Source organism: Amphiura filiformis, chromosome 12 (assembly GCF_039555335.1).
Source record: "Amphiura filiformis chromosome 12, Afil_fr2py, whole genome shotgun sequence".
NCBI classification, from domain to species: Eukaryota; Metazoa; Echinodermata; class Ophiuroidea; order Amphilepidida; family Amphiuridae; genus Amphiura; species Amphiura filiformis.
In genome coordinates, this window is record NC_092639.1 from 4,733,395 (window position 1) to 4,751,009 (window position 17,615).

The 17,615-nt window shown below is 37.7% G+C and overlaps 2 protein-coding genes across 3 annotated transcripts; one reads left to right on the top strand and one right to left on the bottom strand.

The window, feature by feature from the left end:
• Positions 1 to 338: 338 nt before the first annotated feature.
• LOC140165688 (uncharacterized) lies at positions 339 to 14,054 on the top strand. Of its 2 annotated transcripts, XR_011860755.1 has the most exons (6): positions 339 to 424; positions 456 to 585; positions 6,362 to 6,692; positions 8,656 to 8,808; positions 9,619 to 11,469; positions 11,531 to 14,054. XR_011860755.1 is itself a non-coding variant. In XM_072188991.1 (5 exons), the coding sequence occupies exons 2-5, from the start codon at positions 491 to 493 to the stop codon at positions 9,991 to 9,993; spliced, it is 954 nt and encodes a 317-aa protein (XP_072045092.1). In that variant the 5' UTR covers positions 339 to 424; positions 456 to 490; the 3' UTR covers positions 9,994 to 14,054. The 2 variants fall into 2 exon arrangements, 1 of the variants encoding a protein (XP_072045092.1); XM_072188991.1 differs by having other exon boundaries at positions 9,619 to 14,054.
• Positions 14,055 to 16,790: 2,736 nt separating this feature from the next.
• On the bottom strand, positions 16,791 to 17,453 carry LOC140165569 (uncharacterized). Its single transcript, XM_072188856.1, has one exon. The coding sequence runs from the start codon at positions 17,451 to 17,453 to the stop codon at positions 16,791 to 16,793; it is 663 nt and encodes a 220-aa protein (XP_072044957.1).
• Between the last annotated feature and the right edge of the window lie 162 nt (positions 17,454 to 17,615).

The window sequence follows — 17,615 nt, forward strand, 5'->3', positions numbered from 1 at the left end:
TATCCTCATAGAAAAGCATTTATATGCTCAATTTTCCCAGGAAAATTTGTGGTCATTTTGTTCAGGGGCCCCCGTTTAGGAGGGTCAAAACTTGTAAGGGGCCCCTCTTTGCATCAGCCTCCCCCCAACAAGTGTTTGTGAACGGTGATCAACGGTCCCTATAATTATTATACGTTTGGTGCGCCTGATAAAAGGCGGGATTTCCAGTCAATCAACCGCAGTGCAAGAAGCTGAATCTCGGTCTATTCCACCCCTAAATCTTTATCACGTAAATGAATACGGACTGTCGCAAATATGTAGGGAGTAGGTCGGGATGGAGGTTATTGCAACCGCAGTGGCGCAGTACCAACAAAACAATAATTGCGATTTTGTATATTTTGATTGCAACTATTTGTCTGCGACTTGATTTTTTGATAACTTTGACCTGAGACTAGTATACTAGTCTCAGCTTTGACTGAGACTGTGAGCTGCAGCTGAGGAAGCGTACATAATGCCGTATATATTTAATAACATGGCCGGGAATATCAACCCGCCCGGTCTACCTCCCGCCGATGATTTATGTGACTACAATATCTTCTCAATCAAGTAAGTTTCCAATACTACCATGGTAGGTATTTATACATAAACATGTAGAAGGAGGTTCCACAGACAAGTCATATTCCACTCAATAGGCCTAGCCGATTACGCTATTCAACGCGAGTCATCACTTGAATGGATTTACCTTCCTTGATGTTTATGATCGTTATGCGACAATATCGATCATCTTTATCCATGCGCGTATTTTGGGGGGGCTTGCCTTTGGGGGCACCAGCCCCCCGGGTAAAAGCAGGGGCGGCCAAAATGAAGGGGTGGCTAGTAAATCAACTTGAACTCGGAAACACAATGACGCAATCGAAGAACAAGTGACCGATGCAAAAGAGCACTATTATACAATGTACCATCCATTTCCGGTATACAGCTAGTCCTGGGGGGTCGGTTTAAATTAAATTTTAAAATCAATCGATATTGTCGCATAACGATCATAAACATCAAAGGCCATGTTTGAGGGACTGCACTGATTAAATCCATTCAAGTGATGACTCGCATTGAATAGCGTAATCGGCTTAACCCTATTGAGTGGATTAGGATTTATATCTCGATTAGTTCGATGCTCTAACCCTAACCCAAGGTCGGCCCGGTGGTTGGAAATGAGGGAATTCAATCAGGTTTCGCTAGTAAATCAACTTGAACTCGGAAACACAATGACGCAATCGAAGAACAAGTGACCGATGCAAAAGGGCACTAATACCATCCATTTCCGGTACAGAAGCCTAGGTCACCTGGGGGCAGGGGTCGAAATAAGCGGTAGCCCGATAGCCATGGCTATCAGGTTTTCTGTCGGGCTATTGGGTTTTATCTCCATGTAGCCCGTAGGGCTATTGATACTCTCTGTGTGTGTAAGCTCCACACATGTCTGACAATTCACAAGAGTCCGATATTTCAGGAAGCAATCACCATGATCACGCCCTGAGCTGTAATGCTGTGCCGTGCATGTGTGTAGTACATGTAGACTCGGGGTAGTAGATCAATCATTCAGATTGAAAATGGAAAGGTTTTTAACAATTACAAGCCCACGGCTCCTACTCCACCACCAAAAAAAAGCCAAAGACCGATGAGTCATATGAAAGCGCCAGAGTCAGGGAGTTTAACAGTAAGTGGCTGTGAGTCTCAGACTATAATATTAAAGGGGGGTAACCCTATCAGTTTAGGATATGGATTGTCTTCAAACTTACATACAATTTCAAATATTGTCCCCTTTATGCATCAATTTGTGAGAAAACGATTTTCAGCATAAAAGTGAATAATTAGCACAATAGTAAGCCAATACGTTGGTACGCATGAATTGCATTGTGGTCCGCATCCAGAAACAACACTCCCGTCCGAGTGCTTCGCCATACCACTACGCTCATCATTCTTGTGACAAAATATCTCATTCTTTTTATTTTAATTTGACCCCGATATATTTCCTTTTAATTTTGTATATTATCATCACGTACATTTTACACTTATCTTTTATTTTAGGATTTGTTTTAATGAAAAAATTTGTTTTAAATAATATTTTTAATTAATTAATTAATTAATTTTATAGTGGGGGACATTTTTTCTCATATTTTGTTTCATATTCCTCATATCATACTTAACAAGATAAGGTCTTGTTTTGTATTTATTTCATCCCTTATGTATTTCTTTATGTTTGTTTTAAGCGTTTATCATTATAGCGCCTCATTATTTCGGACCTATTTCCGCTTGTGCGAATTGGCATGGGAGTAAAACGGCTCTTATTCACGGAATCGCTTTTTCCTACCCAGAATGTCGAAGGTGGCTACCAGTATAGCCTGTTTGTTTCTTGATTTCTCGAAAATACATCAAATTGGATCGTCAAATTTCAGGATGGTAATGAGAAAATATAATCTATTAAATGATACCAAAAACTCATCAACAATGAGAAAAATGGGGGGGAGGGATGATGCTGTCGATCGGGTCACGGACCTTTAAAATGAAGCCATGATCAATCATCATTGGATCTGAATCATTTGAATGTTATCATGAAGTTTTATTGCTATTGAAATAATTGATCAAATAATGGATTTATGTCTCATTTAACAAAATTGTGTAAGTAATAGTAAAATAAAATGTACAGGTATAATAATCAGGCATTGAGTTTTGCAATGTGACAGGTGTGCTGTAAATCGCACGCCTGGATAACCCGAGGTGTGCTTTTAGGTGTGCTGCAAATCGCACACCTAAATAAACCAAGGTGTGCTTTTTTCAAAACTGGTGTATGACTATGATTTCATTTTCAGCTAAAACTTAGCAATTGTGACAACATACATGTACTTTTTTTAAATGGCCATGGTAAAAGCTCTGGGGTAATGAATGGTGTATACTGCATAGATGTCCCTGGACTTTGGACTTATTGCTAGTGTCATTTGTAATTTTTTTTTTTTTAATTAGTTTTTTTCCATGGACATTCTAAATTTCTAAGAACATTCTAACTACATTTTAAATCCAACAAAAAAAAATAATTAAAAAAAAAAAAAATTAAAAAATTTAAAAATTATAAATTCTTGTTTAAAATAGGCAAATTTGTAAATTATGTTCACATAATAATCTATGAATGATTTTAAAATGCATTTGTTTTGTATGCTTCTTTACTTCATAAATAGGTTGTAATGTGAACATCAATTATAAATTTGCCTATTTTGAACATGAATTTATAATTTTTTAAATCTTTTGTAATTTTTTTCAAGTTTAAAAAAAAAATTAAAAATATTTCCAGGGACATTTTTAAGTTCCAGGGACATTCTAAATAAAAAATAAAAAAAAAAAAAAAAATTTTTTTTTTTTTTTTTAAAAAAATTTTTCACTCTGGCGTATTTTCAGGCGTGCGGCGCGTGCGAATCGCACTCGCACGCCTTAAAACTCAATCCCTGGGTATTTTTGTTACTCGCTAATAATTGAATGCTTGAACAAACAATTGGTTTGAATTCTTCAGGGCTATTGAATTTCCTTCAGGGCTATCAGAAAAATGGCTAGATAGCCCGGATGGCTATCAGGAAATGGTCCCTTATTTCTACCCCTGTGGGGGGTCGGTTTAAATTAAATTTTAAAATCAATCGATATTGTCGCATAACGATCATTTAAACATCAAAGGCCGTGTTTGAGGGACTGCACTGATTAAATCCATTCAAGTGATGACTCGCATTGAATAGCGTAATCGGCTGAGTGGATTAGGATTTATATCTCCTTCTATTTAGCTCGATGCTCTAACCCTAACCCCAGGTCGGCAAAGTGGTTGGAAAGTAATAACCGGTAAATTATACCTGGGGGCCACTCAAATATAATGATGTAATGATGTGTTTTTTCTTGGTTGAGCACATTTACGTGTGTGACGCGTTAAGGGGGTAAAAAACACTGATTTTCATGAAAAGGGGTAGTAATTAACTAGTGGAGTTATACAGTTAAAAATGAGGGAAAACCAATATTTGATCAATAAATCAATAACTACTTGTCTTCAGTCACTGAAATTCCAGTGTAGTAACTGGATTCCTTGCCCCTATAATATACATAACTTTTGTTACCAGTGTTTAATTAGTGAAAAAATTGTCACAAATTTATCAAGGGGTGTAGTACGTACCACCTTAAGGGCTCATATTGAAATACCCTACCACGCTTTTGACACAGAAAGAAGGCAGGATTCCCCTCACTAAGCGCGCGCCTCAGGAAAGCTCGGTCATAAAACGGATGGATTATATGCATCAGTGATACACCCTGCCCAGGATTTTAACAAAAGAAGGCTAGCACATACAGGAAAGCTGCAGGATGGCGCACACCTTCCTGTGTAAGGGAATTTCAATATGAGCCCTAAATCAGGAGAGAAAAATGTAACGTCACCAGGTATTTTGGGGTCCCACCATAAGACACATGACCTTTAGCAATTTTCTAAAAGTTTTAAGACTTCCAATTTTTGTGTTTTTAATCTCTTACTAACATTTTTATTTAAACAAATTGAAATACCAGAAATTTGGTTCATGACCTTGCAATATTATGAATTTTGCACAAAAATGAGTAAAATACTAAAAACCATACTTTTTAGGCAATTTTGGAGTTGAGTAGCATTAATTATGCCATAGATTTGCACAATGAAGTATGTGAATGTGCCAGAGAAAAGTATAAGCAAATTTTGCTATGCATAAAAAAAATGCTTAATTCCAACACGGTTCATTTGTACACCACATACATGTAGTTTCAATAAAAATAAGAAATTACCAGAACATCTTAATGTTTTTTTTTAATAAATCAGTCCCTACCAATGCTACACGTCACATGGTAACCGATGCTACTGTGGACACCACGCTACTTTTTCCAAATTTTTACATTTGAGTAAAAGAGCTATGCCCATTGAGAACCTCTGGCCAGTCCCTTCTCAACAGAGGTACATTCATTTCATTATGTGCATTGACCTTACTGCTAGACAGGTCTCTGGATGCTACACTGGCAGTGGCGGGGCTACCGGGGGGCATATTTTTCTTGCCCCCCAGTTTACCCCCCACTTTGGAGGTAAAATCCCCGAAATTACGTAAATTTCCAATTTTAAGGCAATTTTGGCAAAATTTGTCGATCGCCCCTTTTCACTTTTCCCCCATGTCCCCCCAAAAAATTCCTGATGCTGTAACTGGACACCTCATTAAAACAGTGACTTTTTTTAAAAACATTGTGGTGCTTGGGCCCCCCCCAATTTGGAAAAGTATACAAAAAGTCCCAAAATTTCAGAATCTTCAAGCAAAAAAATAAGGTTTTTTTACGCTTTTTTGGACCATATTTTGTTCACTTTTCACAAAATCCCCCCCTTTGGAAAAAAAGTCCACTTTTTCAAAATCAGCACCCCTCAAATGAAATCCTGCGTACGGGCCTGCATACATTATTGCCAGAGGATGATTTAAAGAAGCCCCATCATGCACTGTAAAAGTGTTATCACTAGAGTTTCAACTGCCACTTTACTTTTCAAATCCCATTGAATTTTGTGCAAAAGAATTGTGTGTGTGTCATTATTACTTGGTCGATTTCAGAACAAAAGTGATGTATGCACAAAGGATAATTCACACCTTCTGTAGATAACATAAAATGTGAAATCGACCAACATTTTGAATGTGTTTTATTGTAAATACATGTATATCAGTCCAAATTCAAATTTAACCATGCGGGTCTATGCAGTGGGCAAGCAGCTAGCAGTGGTGTCATGTTCACACACACAGCTGTGCTAACCGCAAGTTGACCCCAGTGGAGTGTTAGGTAGTGCTTAAATCATCCTCTGCATTATTGCCAAACAATACATGTGTAGGCCTATAGAGTATATAAGGAGGACATGAAAAATGGAATTAGGATCAGCCGAGGTCGAAGGGCATTTACGAGTTAAATATTGAAGTTCGTCCGATTGCACCTAAACTTGACCACTGAGTGTAATAAATTGTTTATAATGGTTGAGGTCAAACATCATTTGTGGCTATCTTTGCATAGGTCATCAAAATATAAAGTGATTGTTGATTGTTGAGGTATTATATGCTTGATAGAATTTAAAGACTGTCTGACCAGCTAGTATTCTCACTCCGCCGTCAGTGTGATTCCAGTCACTCCACATAGCGTGTTGCGAAGGTGGAGGAGACTAAAGCTGTAGTGACGAACACACATGCGTTAAAAATGTTGTGTCTTTCGGTCCAGCATTGTTGTAACCATTTGACCCAGAAGTGCTCTTAAACTCTCCTGACAATACCCACTGTATGTATATAACATGATGTCTAGTTTGTTTGTTTTTCCCTTCCAGGCCAGAAGGCAAAGTAGCTTGTTTAGCCTTAGAAGAGGATGCAGAGGCAGTCGTCGAGGGGGAAAGAGTTGCGGGTCAACTGGGAGTGGGACCTTACGGAAGTATAACTGGCATAGCCTTCCAACAAGTAGATACCGGAATTGTAAGACCAGTTATGAGCCAGAATGAGTTTTCGCCGGTCAACTGGCCAAATGCTCCTGCTGTTCCAAATGCTCCTGCAAGAAACCTACAGTATCTTCACCTGCCGCCTCCTCACCCCATTGGTGCTCGGCCAATATGGGAGGAATTTACAATTTTCATGGCAGAATTACAAGGTGCCTTATTACAGCAGGTAATGTGCAATATAATGTGACATACTGTATACATAATGTAGGGTGAGCAATGCTGTTGTTTGTGTAGTAGACAGGTAGTAGAGCGTTTTGGGTCAAGCTGGGAGAAAAAAATCCCAGGTCGACCAAAAATAGCGTATCGCACACGATAGACCACCTAAGTTATCGTAAATTGGTTTCTCCCAGGTCGACCGTAAATTTTGGGTTGCCACATTCGGCCCGCAAACGCCAGGATTTTTAGCCGGGTTGATTCACGACAAGCATACAAATATAGGCCTACAGTCGTGCCCCGACCATGGCGATATACATGTGACGAGTATAAACCATTGTATAGCGTTCATTCATAACTTTTGCAAGCGCCGGTGACTTTTACGATATCATTATCAGCTTGTCTTCGCATCTTAAAATTCACTGAGTCATAGGCCTACTCTCATATTCATATTTATTAAAGTAGGCCATATTCTTGTTTTAGTTTGCAAAATACAGAGGCAAATTTAAGGAGATATATATAGTCATTTAAGTCATATTTCCAAGTTTTCTACTTTCTTGAAAACACACATGATATAGGCCTAAAGCTTACTAAGCTTACATCCAAGTTCGGACGGTCGACTCGGATGTGTCAGATTTGTGAGAAAAATAAAGTAATAAATTATGAGAAGAGGTCACAAATAGGATCAAATAATCCAACAAAGAATCACCCTGCCTAAGTGCCGGACATAGGCCTCACATGTTTTATACTTGATTATTATCCACCACCGTCGGAATGGAGTGGCAATTTCTATTAGCCTAAGCTGTCTTTCTATCAACAAGTGCTGAATCTCCCAGCTTGACCAATTCGACGGTAGTAGACTTACTCCATAGCTTGCTCCTATACTTAAAATTAAAACAGAGTGTTAGAATCAACTGGAAATTACAGCATGTTTTTGTTGTCCTTTGTAAAATTATGGGCAAAGCAGAAGAGGTTAGGATCACCACAGGATCTCTGAATGGGCATTTAAAAATAACAATTGAGCTGCAGCACCATTGGTGCTCTTGTTTAGTTTTAAAAATGGTTAAAATGGAAAATTATGGCTCCTGCCATCCGACTCACCTTAAATCAAGGTGTGATTAATTGCGATATTCATAGCATAGGTGAAAATCCAGCAGGATGTGAGTGAGTAATCCCCCGAATGTTTATCTTAGTGATGATCCATGCACTCATCCGAGCCCATCAATGTTAAATAACAAAAACAAACCTGGAGGTTTAACCCATGGATGAGTACTACCTGCCGATTGGCCAAAAAGAAGTTTTCATTATCAATTGGACCAATCAGCCACATTGTTAGAATAATTTCACCTCGCAAAAAAATTGGGGTGAATTATTTGCAAAGCTTCATTCTGATTGGTGATTAAAGTGAAGATTTTTTTGATTTGATTTGTTCGGGTTTTGACAACCCTGGATAACCCAAGAAAGCCTCTATTGAAGCTTATTTCCATTGGGGTCCATTTGAACACCGGGCGGGTTGGGAACAGTCAGGGGTTAACACCCTACTCTTTTTCAAACTGGCTGCGAGATACATGTACAGGTATGGCTCTCTGTACACGGGACCGACGGCTTAACGCCCCTCCGAAGGACGGAGTACTTTCATGATTCATTTACCCAATTCTAAATGAACCATGGGAGAGCGGAAGTCTGAATTTAATCTACAGAAGTTGCCAATTAATTTCAGACTTTTTTTTTTCCAAGTCAATATCCCAGCAAATCGCCACCGAAATCGAACCGGGACCTCATGCACTAAAGGCAAGTACCTAACCACTGCGCCACGCTCTCCACCAATATCATTTAATTGACCAATCAGAGGCAATGTTAGATCGGCAGGTAGTGCTCAGGGGTTAAGAACCAACACCTTCATGGATGCAATCTCTTCATGCTGCCCCAGGTGGATAATTTTTGCATAACATTTTGTTTGTTTTTTCATATTACAGATGACCAGACCCAACCGGCATGCACCAGTTACATTATACAAAGCTATGAAAGCAAATTACTGGCGAGGAGGACTTTATGATAATTTTGACTATACAGATATTTTTGATCGTATGGAACATATACAGGCATATATGGGGAATAGAGGAACTTGGGTAAGTATCAATTTATCTTTAGAATTATAATTCACTGGACCTGTGTCCCGTACGCCTGCAGGAGTCAAAGGTTATTTAGGGGTCAAGTGAAGTTATTGTTGATTTAGGACACCAAAGGTTAACATTTGGTCATTTCTTCCATATGTTTCGATAAATTGATGGATTTCAAATTTTCTGACTTGGACACAAGGACCCTTGGGTAGAGAGACATGTGTGATGTGAGGTCAAAGGTCATCTAGAGGTCATTTGAGGTCATTTACAAATAAACTCAAGGTGTTCAGAATTAGATGAATCTTGATTGTATTTGCATGGAATGTATCCTTTAGTCAGGGCCAGGGGTATAATAGGGTATTGAAAAAATGTGGCTTAACCCCATGAGAATTACCTGCTGATTGGCCAGAATGAATAATTGTGTCCAATTTTGAACCAATCAAGGAGGGTATAAAGATCATCTTTAATGCAAGTTTGACCATAAATAGTTTAAAGCCTAGTCATAATTGGCAATTGAAATGAGCATTTCAAGTTATTAACCAATCAGAAATTTATGCTGTGAGATGACGAGTAGTTTCCGGGGGGGGTTAACTTAAATGTCATTGAGAGTTGTGAGGTCAAACTATAGCATGACCCTTATGGTTCACAAGCTGGAAATCCATGAGCCACCATCTTCAACTGCGACTCCGTCTGTCTATACCGCCCCTGGTGGTTGATGTATTTTTTATTGATTGTTTATTTAGCAGAAAACTTGTGGGAAACTCTTTGTATTGTTTTGTGTGTTAATTTGGGTGTCTGTGTGTTTTGTTTTGTTTTCAGACACAGAATGAAACTTTCCGGGAATGGGCAATATGTGTGTTCGATGGCCTAGATAATAATAATGCAGCTTTTGAGAAGGTATTGAAGACACTCTTTCCAACTTCTACAGAAGGGATGAAGCAAAGGTGGTTTAATCCCCCAGGTGAATCCACTAAGAATATCAGTATCAGCAGGGGAGTGCGGCGTTGTTTACTCTATGGCTATGCTATGAAGCAAAGTCCACATTCAGATGATTCTGGTGTTCCAGATTTTCAGATCATCCAGGTACTAGTGATGGTCATCCTCAAGGGCGCGGGGCGTGGGCGTTTAGAAAAGAGAGTTTTGTTAGAAAAACGATTAGGGAAAGAACAAAATCACGTTCACGATCTCCAGTAAAAGCGAGCCAATGCGGCTCATTTGCATAAGCATGTACTCCCATCCACGGATAGCATTCGGACCATCCTTGATCATCCTGATAGGTATACAGTGAACACCCATAACCATCATGTGTACTTTGAACCCCATACACCAGACACTTCTTTGATTTGCAGGACAGAAGAGGCGCCTCAAAGAGCTTCTGCTAAAATTTTGGTTGAATGTTTATCATATCGCAAATTCACAGGGAAATTTCAGTCAACCATTTCAAAAACTACTGAGCAACTTGTCCACAAATGCATGGCGGCACTGGCATGTAATCAGACGGTCATACATGGCCTCGCAGTTCTTGTGGATGGTTTGAAGTGGATCAGAGTAGATCGGCGAGGTGTTCAGGATAACCATGTTTATGACATAGGGGAATACCCCTTGATCCATTGGAATGAAGTCAATCGTATGCGTGCTCTATTCAGGTTGATTGAAGATTGCATGTAATCGCCTGATGTTCTGGCTCTCACTAAAATAATTTAACTGTGTAGTACTTGCTTTGGGTCCATTTAACACAAATGAAAAATACTTGCTTCCACTTTGCATAGGGGTCAAAAATCAAAGTTGCTCCAATTTTTTTAAAAGTTGTAGCAAATTGTTTGTCTACCAGAAGGATTTCAGAAACATAATAGTTCAGATTAGCTCCGATGTCTGGTTGATGAATTACGGAGACAAATATTGCATTTATAGGTCAATCTCAATAGCAATCTATGGTGTTTGACCTTTGTTATCATATTAACTTTACATGATAGTATACAAATATATACTGCCATGAGAGGTTCTGGTTAAAACTATGGGCACGAGGTGAGATCAATAGTACTATTTTCCTGAGGGGCGCAGCCCCAAAGGAAAATAGTATTAATTGATGCTCAACGAGGGACCATGGTTTTAACCAGAACTTCGAATGAAGGCAGTATACCATATTTGTTTTATACTTCATTAATATGTTCATTGATTGGTTAAAAGAAAATTATTTGATGTTTTGACTCTCCAGCTTCTATCCTGAGTGAACAGCACAACCTATATTTTGCCCATCAAAAAATCAAACAGGCTAAAATCGGGCTAACCAATTACAGCAGCGCGAAATCACGCTATGGCAGTTTCGTGTGCGTGAACTGTTCCGTCGCATCAAATGCGTGCACACGGAAGGCATGGTCAAAAGTACTATTTACGGCTTGGAGGTACTATTTACGGCTCATCCGGGACATTGCAAATACTATTTACGGCTTAGAGGTACTATTTACGGATAGGAGTACTGATGGTAGAACTATTTTTGGTCATATGGTCCACTTTTAACCAATCAATGAACAAGAATATATTAATGAAGTATATAATGCAAACTATTATGTTTCTGAATTCAAGCTGGAAAAGTATATCTTTGGGTTTATAACATCCGGGGGGAGGTGTACTTAGTACAAATGACCATACCGGAAGGTGCCGCAAATATGGGTAGCATTTTCGGCCTTTTGGTATATCATCTCAAGTGGTGGTTACTTCAAATCATCCCCAGGTCACATGGTTTAGGAATATGTTCTCTGTATTCCAGAATCAAGTGACTTCTGTATGATTTGAGGTGACCTCCACTTGAGATGGGTATTTATTCCTAGCTATTATGTAAAATGAGACACATGTAGCAGCCGACAAGTGCATCGTTTTGATATGTATGTACACATATAGTACTTTGTTATAACCATTGTGGTACAACCAAAAGAAGTCGCATCATTTATAGTCTGACGTGTTTTTTCTTATGATGAATATCACAAGTTTATTTGTTTTCAGTTTTGTAAACATTTAATGAACTACATACAGTTGTTATTATATGTGACCCCTCGGCACAACTGAGCCCGGATGTCGCCAGTGCCACTATTGAGATATGCTCCATCGAACTTAACAATAAACAATAGGAAACAAAGGATTTATTGACTATTTTATTGATTTTTCACTACTTAAATGTCAAGTACTATAGACATGATATACATCATTTTAAAGCTAATTTCAAGCAGAATATTTTGGTTGAATATCTCAAAAATGATGATTGGCGACTTCAGGGCTCATTTGTGCCGAGGGGTCACATATGTTAAAGAAAATATTGAAAAGGTTGGAAACTTTTTATATACTTTTGAATATTTGTATTAATTGGTTTGTTACTACAGACTTGACATTAAGTATGGAATATTTTTACACGAGGTGCAAAGACTAGTCTGAAAGGGGTTTGCACAAACTAAATATTATTTGGGGTGTGTTGGGAGATGTTGTCAAATAATAATATTGTTTGATAGAAAATAAACTTACCATTAGTTTACATTATGGTGTTTATAATGTAGTAAATTTGCCTAATGGAAGACCCCTTTCAGGCTAGTCTTGGCACTTTGTGAAAAATAATCCATACTTAGAAAGGTCCTTGACTCGATCGACAGCCTCATCCCCCATTTTTTTAAATCAAAATTGAGATTTTGTTATCAAAAGAAAATTAAAGCTCATGTTTTTCTCATTATTCCAGTGAAATTTATCACCCAAGATATTTTTTGTGTACATGGTGTGAACAAAAACGTAATGATTTGTGGTAACCGCATCGGAAGTGTACATGTACATGTATGTACTATCATATGGGGTATTGTTATATACGTTTTTGCTTCTCATATCAAAACCGCTTGAGCAATACAACTCGCAATTTTGAAACATATTGGCCTTAATGGCAGGCCTCAATCTGAGATAGAAAACAGAATGTGAAATTCGGCCTAGGCCTCTTTTAATGTCAAGTCTGTATTTGTACACAATTAAGGTAACAGTAAGTTTATGTGTAAATAGTAAGCTACAAACAGATGATGTTACAAATGTTGCCAAACAAAAGTTGAAAACTTATACCTTTGAATATCATGTATTCATTGGTTTGTTACTATTTGTGACCATCCACCACAAAGTGGTAGTAAAGTCGGCTCTAGATCATTTTCTTTTTATTGCAGATTTTGAAAGAATTCACTTTCAGCTTTAAAATGACACCTCAACCAGCTTCATCTGACATCTGGAAGTGAAGTTATGGTTCATCAAAGGTCAAATTCCTACTATATTTTACATAGAAATCCATATACTGTTTTTGATTGTATCTCAAAATGGAAAATGCCGACTTTACTGACCAGTTTGTGGTGGATGGGCACATTTGTACATAATTAAAAGGTAACAGAAAGTTTTATTTGCCTTGTAAAAAGTTAGCTACAAACATTTTATGCTACAAATGTTACCAAATAAAAGTTGAAAACTTGTACCTTTGAATATATGTATTCATTGGCTTGTTACTATTTGTACACAATTAAAAAGGTACTAGCAAAGTTAATTTGTCTTGTAAATGGTAAACTACAAATTTACATGGTTGACAATTTTTCACAAGGTCATATCTTAAAATCCTGTCCATAAAAATGAACCAACATTGCACACAGGATTACTTCAATACTCTACTCTAAACACTGGTCAGTATGCTAAGCGGTTGTCCAACTGGCACAACAGCAAAATGCACGGACATGGAACAGCTTCCTGGACCACATTCACAGCCCAATAATTGGCATGCAACACAAGAAATCTGTGAGTAAGAGGAATAGTGTGGAACAAAACCTGGTTCTTGAATAAAGTGTGAAGAGCAGAAACAGCCACGTTCCACACTATTCCACTTACTCTTTGGGAATAATCACCTGTACAAGGATCTTGAACGCATTCTCACAGATTTATTTTGCTGGGTGCCAATTATTTGCCTGTGAATATGGACAAGGAAGCTGTTCCGTGTCGGTGCATTTTGCTGTTGTGTCAGTGGGACAACTGCTTCGTTACTGACACATGTTTTGAGTAGAGTATTGAAGTAATCCTGTGTGTAATTTTTGTTAATTTTTATTGACAGGATTTTAAGATATGACCTTGTGAATAATTATAAGTTTCTTTTTGAGGCCAGTTTAGTTAAAAGGTAACAATAAGTTCACTTGCCTTGTAAATAGTAAACTACAAACAGTTGATGCTACAAATTATACAAAATAAAAGTTGAAAACTTACACCTTTGAATGTCTGTTATTACTATTTGTATACAGTAAAAACAGTAACAGTCAACAAGTCTTGGTTCAAGTCTTTGGTAATTGCATTATTAGCCTTCGGATCATATTTTACCAGTTTTAGTTATTTTGCTGAAATAATACATTTTATTTCTGCCGAGTATTACATTAATCTTATAGGAAATGAATCAAGCAAACCACTGATCACATTTATATTTCCTTATTGATAGCAGTTATTGATTTATGACAAATATAAGTTTTCGCTATTTTCCACTCAGGAATCACTGTGGTTAAGTGTGGTACCACATGTGTACACTGTGGACTTTCCACGCTTACCAATTTGTGTTTAACACAATTTATAGGCCTACAATTAAAGCCAAAACTTGTTCACGAAAGACTTCATGGACCATCATTTCACAAATTTTCGGCTTTTTCAGACTAAAATTTTACATACTAATAATGCCAAAATGGTCCACCAAATCACTTCAAATAGGTATTCATTTTGCAAAAGTTTCTTACTTCTGAGGGGGGCACATCCCACCTCGGATACCCCTGGCGTCACATAAGCGTGATGCGATATCCTTCTGTGCCATATTTTAACTTTTTATCATCACACCCCTTGAAATTCCTGCGTGCGCTACTGATGTAATGCGTGTAAATTTCCAAGGACTTGTTATCAATTTGTCTCTTTGTTAAATCCATGTTACGCATGAATTCTCTTAAATATATATAGAATGAGATGGTGTAACACTTCACATACCCTGTAAGCTGCCCTCTTTTGCCCTCCGAAGCACTAAGCAAATAGAGTGAAGTGCCTTGCTCAAGGACACAAAGAGCCAGCCGAGCTCAAGCGGACCTACTCAGATTTCAAACCCGCAACCCTTGGATTCACAGCCCAACACCTTAACCGCTTGGCCATGCTCCTCTCATGCTAAATCACCTTTAAGGCCAGAGTAATGGGAGAGAACATGGACCTTTTCGAGCATCATTATTTCTGAATTGTATGTCCAAAGTATATAAAACTATACATTTTTGGAAAGGAAATGAGTCAAGGAATCCCATGGTGATGTCAGATTTGTTCAAAAATCTTGAGTTTTGAAAAATCACAAAAATTCACTTTTTACCCCAATTTTTTGTGACAACTTAGAAAAAAATCTGTTAGGAGTAAAAAAAAATCAGTTAGCTTTTCATGACGAAGAGACATGAACTTTAGGGAAGGTTTTTTTATTTTTTTGAAATTCCTCTCTTTTTTCGAAATATTGGAAAAAACATGTAAAAAAAGCAATTCTGTCACTCTATTAAGCTAAAAATTGCACATAATGGTGTATATTTTTCTTTAAAACAAATATTTTGCAAAAATGAGAAAACCTTCCCTAGACTTTGATGTACTCTAAACGATAGTGCAAAAAGTTTACCGTTTGCTTGCATATTTTTCGAGTTATCTTGTCACAAAAAATCGTGCAATATTGTTAAAAGTGAACTCTGAGAAATCGACGTTTTAGTAAAAAATGTCAAATTTATGCACAAAACATCCTTATATTTTAAAACGGTAAGACTTTCACGCTTGTAAAAGCTGTATCTTGTGCATGGTCTAAATATGCATCGTTTTGCATTAATGAATCTATAATGTCTGCTTTCAGTGCGCCAAAATTCAAAATAATTAAAAAATATATTTGGCATTTTGACTGCAAATTTTTGTTTTGTTTACACCACATTTTGCTGGCGTTAACAACATACCGAATCGCCTCAACTCGTAGGACATACGCAGAGTTGCGCCAATTGCGTCACGCCGACGCAAATCGTCATGCCAGTAATCACAATATTTCGCAATCACGCATTTCTGACTCATTATTTCCGCCAATTTACTAACCTGTCTTGAGCCATGTGACTTTTTAGAGTTGAAAAGAGTGAAATAAATCAAGCAAAAAATATGAGTAAATAGTAATAAGTTGTATTTTATCAGTTTCAAGTGAAAGAATACATCTTAGTGTTGATAAATATCAAGAAATCTCAAATTCGGGCATGGACGAATGTGTCTTCCATTACTCTGGCCTTAAATAAATGACATGCTGCCCTCTGGCTAGCTCTACATGTATCTCAATAACCAATCCCTTAGTTGTTCGCTAGTTCAAAGACATGTATAACATCGATATTCAGCACTTTGTCAAACTTATAATGATTTATTTAAGCACCCCTCTTAGCGTACTTTTAAATAAAATTGAGTTGAAATGATTTAATTGAATCAACAAAAAAAGATCTTCAGCATCAAGTTTCATGAGTTGTAACATTTTAATATTGCACAGTTCCTATTGACCTTTTTGGTAAATCACATAAGCCTTTGCAAGTACACCTTAGATTTCGTCATTTGATGTCACGCCGACATGCAATGCGCAGTTACAATGTTCACTAAACGATATGTGCATCGGCCTGATGCGTACTGACGTCAAATGACGACATCTCAGGTATATGAAAAAGGTCGTCATTGCAGCATAATTTTGTTGAAAGTCCATTTTAACCTCTTGTGTCAAAATTTAGGATTGTGAGGTTTGAAAGTTGGGTTCCCAAAAATTTGGTATGTGTAGGAAGGGGATGAGAGGATGTTTGTTTTTGAAAGCAATTTTAGCATAATGAGAGGCGAGTACAAGCAAATTGAGGCACACAATTTACTGAGGCTTTTAATTATTGGACAGCCCCTGCGTAAATAAACTTGAATGTTGTGATCATCATGATGGTTAGTCATCATTGCTCCAGAATAATAAATCCTCTTGCTTTCCCACTTGCAGAATCCACTGTACACATTGCTTCATACAAAAATTCAGTCTTCACCCAAACATCTTGTGTATTCCACCATGTATCAAGCAACAAAAACATATCTTTACTCTGATTATAACCCGCCAGTGGACTGAAATGACCTTTGCCATTAACATCCTGTCCTAAAGCTGCTAAAACATAGTTTACAATAACACCACACTTTGAGTCTGTGTGTGATAAAGCTTTGGATGCCGTTGATCTAAATGTCTCCACAGTTATTGCATCGCTATGATGTATTGATGCTTTAAATCCATGTGAGATGAACAAAGAATGTAATTGATTTAGGCTGCATCCGCTTTGTTCTAAAACTTTCTTGACTATGACATGGTTTGTTTCTTTATAAGAAAACATATTTGTTTCAGTGTAGGGTAGATTAGTATCATCATGTTCTGATGGGTTGTCAGGAGATGTGTTACCATGGTTACCAAGATGGCGAGCACTAAGGAGGAGAGCAGCACTCTGAATCCCACATGTCTTAGCACCAATCTGCTTCTTGAATAGCTTGATTAGATGGGGTTGATGTGTAGTGTCAGACTGGGCCAACAACTTCTGCCCATCTGGTGAGTGAAATGGAATCTTCTGTGAAGTCATATCTGTGAAAAACACAAAATTGCCAAAAGTTGCAGGTAAGTAACATCTATAGATTATTGGGTACAATTACCGAATAGGGTGCAACTTGCTAGACTTGATTCCAGTCCTCGTTTACGGAGGTTAGGGTTGGGGTAGGGCAGTCTTGTAATAGTAAAGTTGCCC

Coding starts and splice junctions, on each gene's coding strand:
- LOC140165688 (XM_072188991.1), top strand. CDS start 491: ATGCCGTATATATTTAATAACATGGCCGGGAATATCAACCCGCCCGGT. Junction 586..6,361: donor TACAATATCTTCTCAATCAA/GTAAGTTTCCAA, acceptor TTTCCCTTCCAG/GCCAGAAGGCAAAGTAGCTT. Junction 6,693..8,655: donor AAGGTGCCTTATTACAGCAG/GTAATGTGCAAT, acceptor TTCATATTACAG/ATGACCAGACCCAACCGGCA.
- LOC140165569 (XM_072188856.1), bottom strand. CDS start 17,453: ATGACTTCACAGAAGATTCCATTTCACTCACCAGATGGGCAGAAGTTG.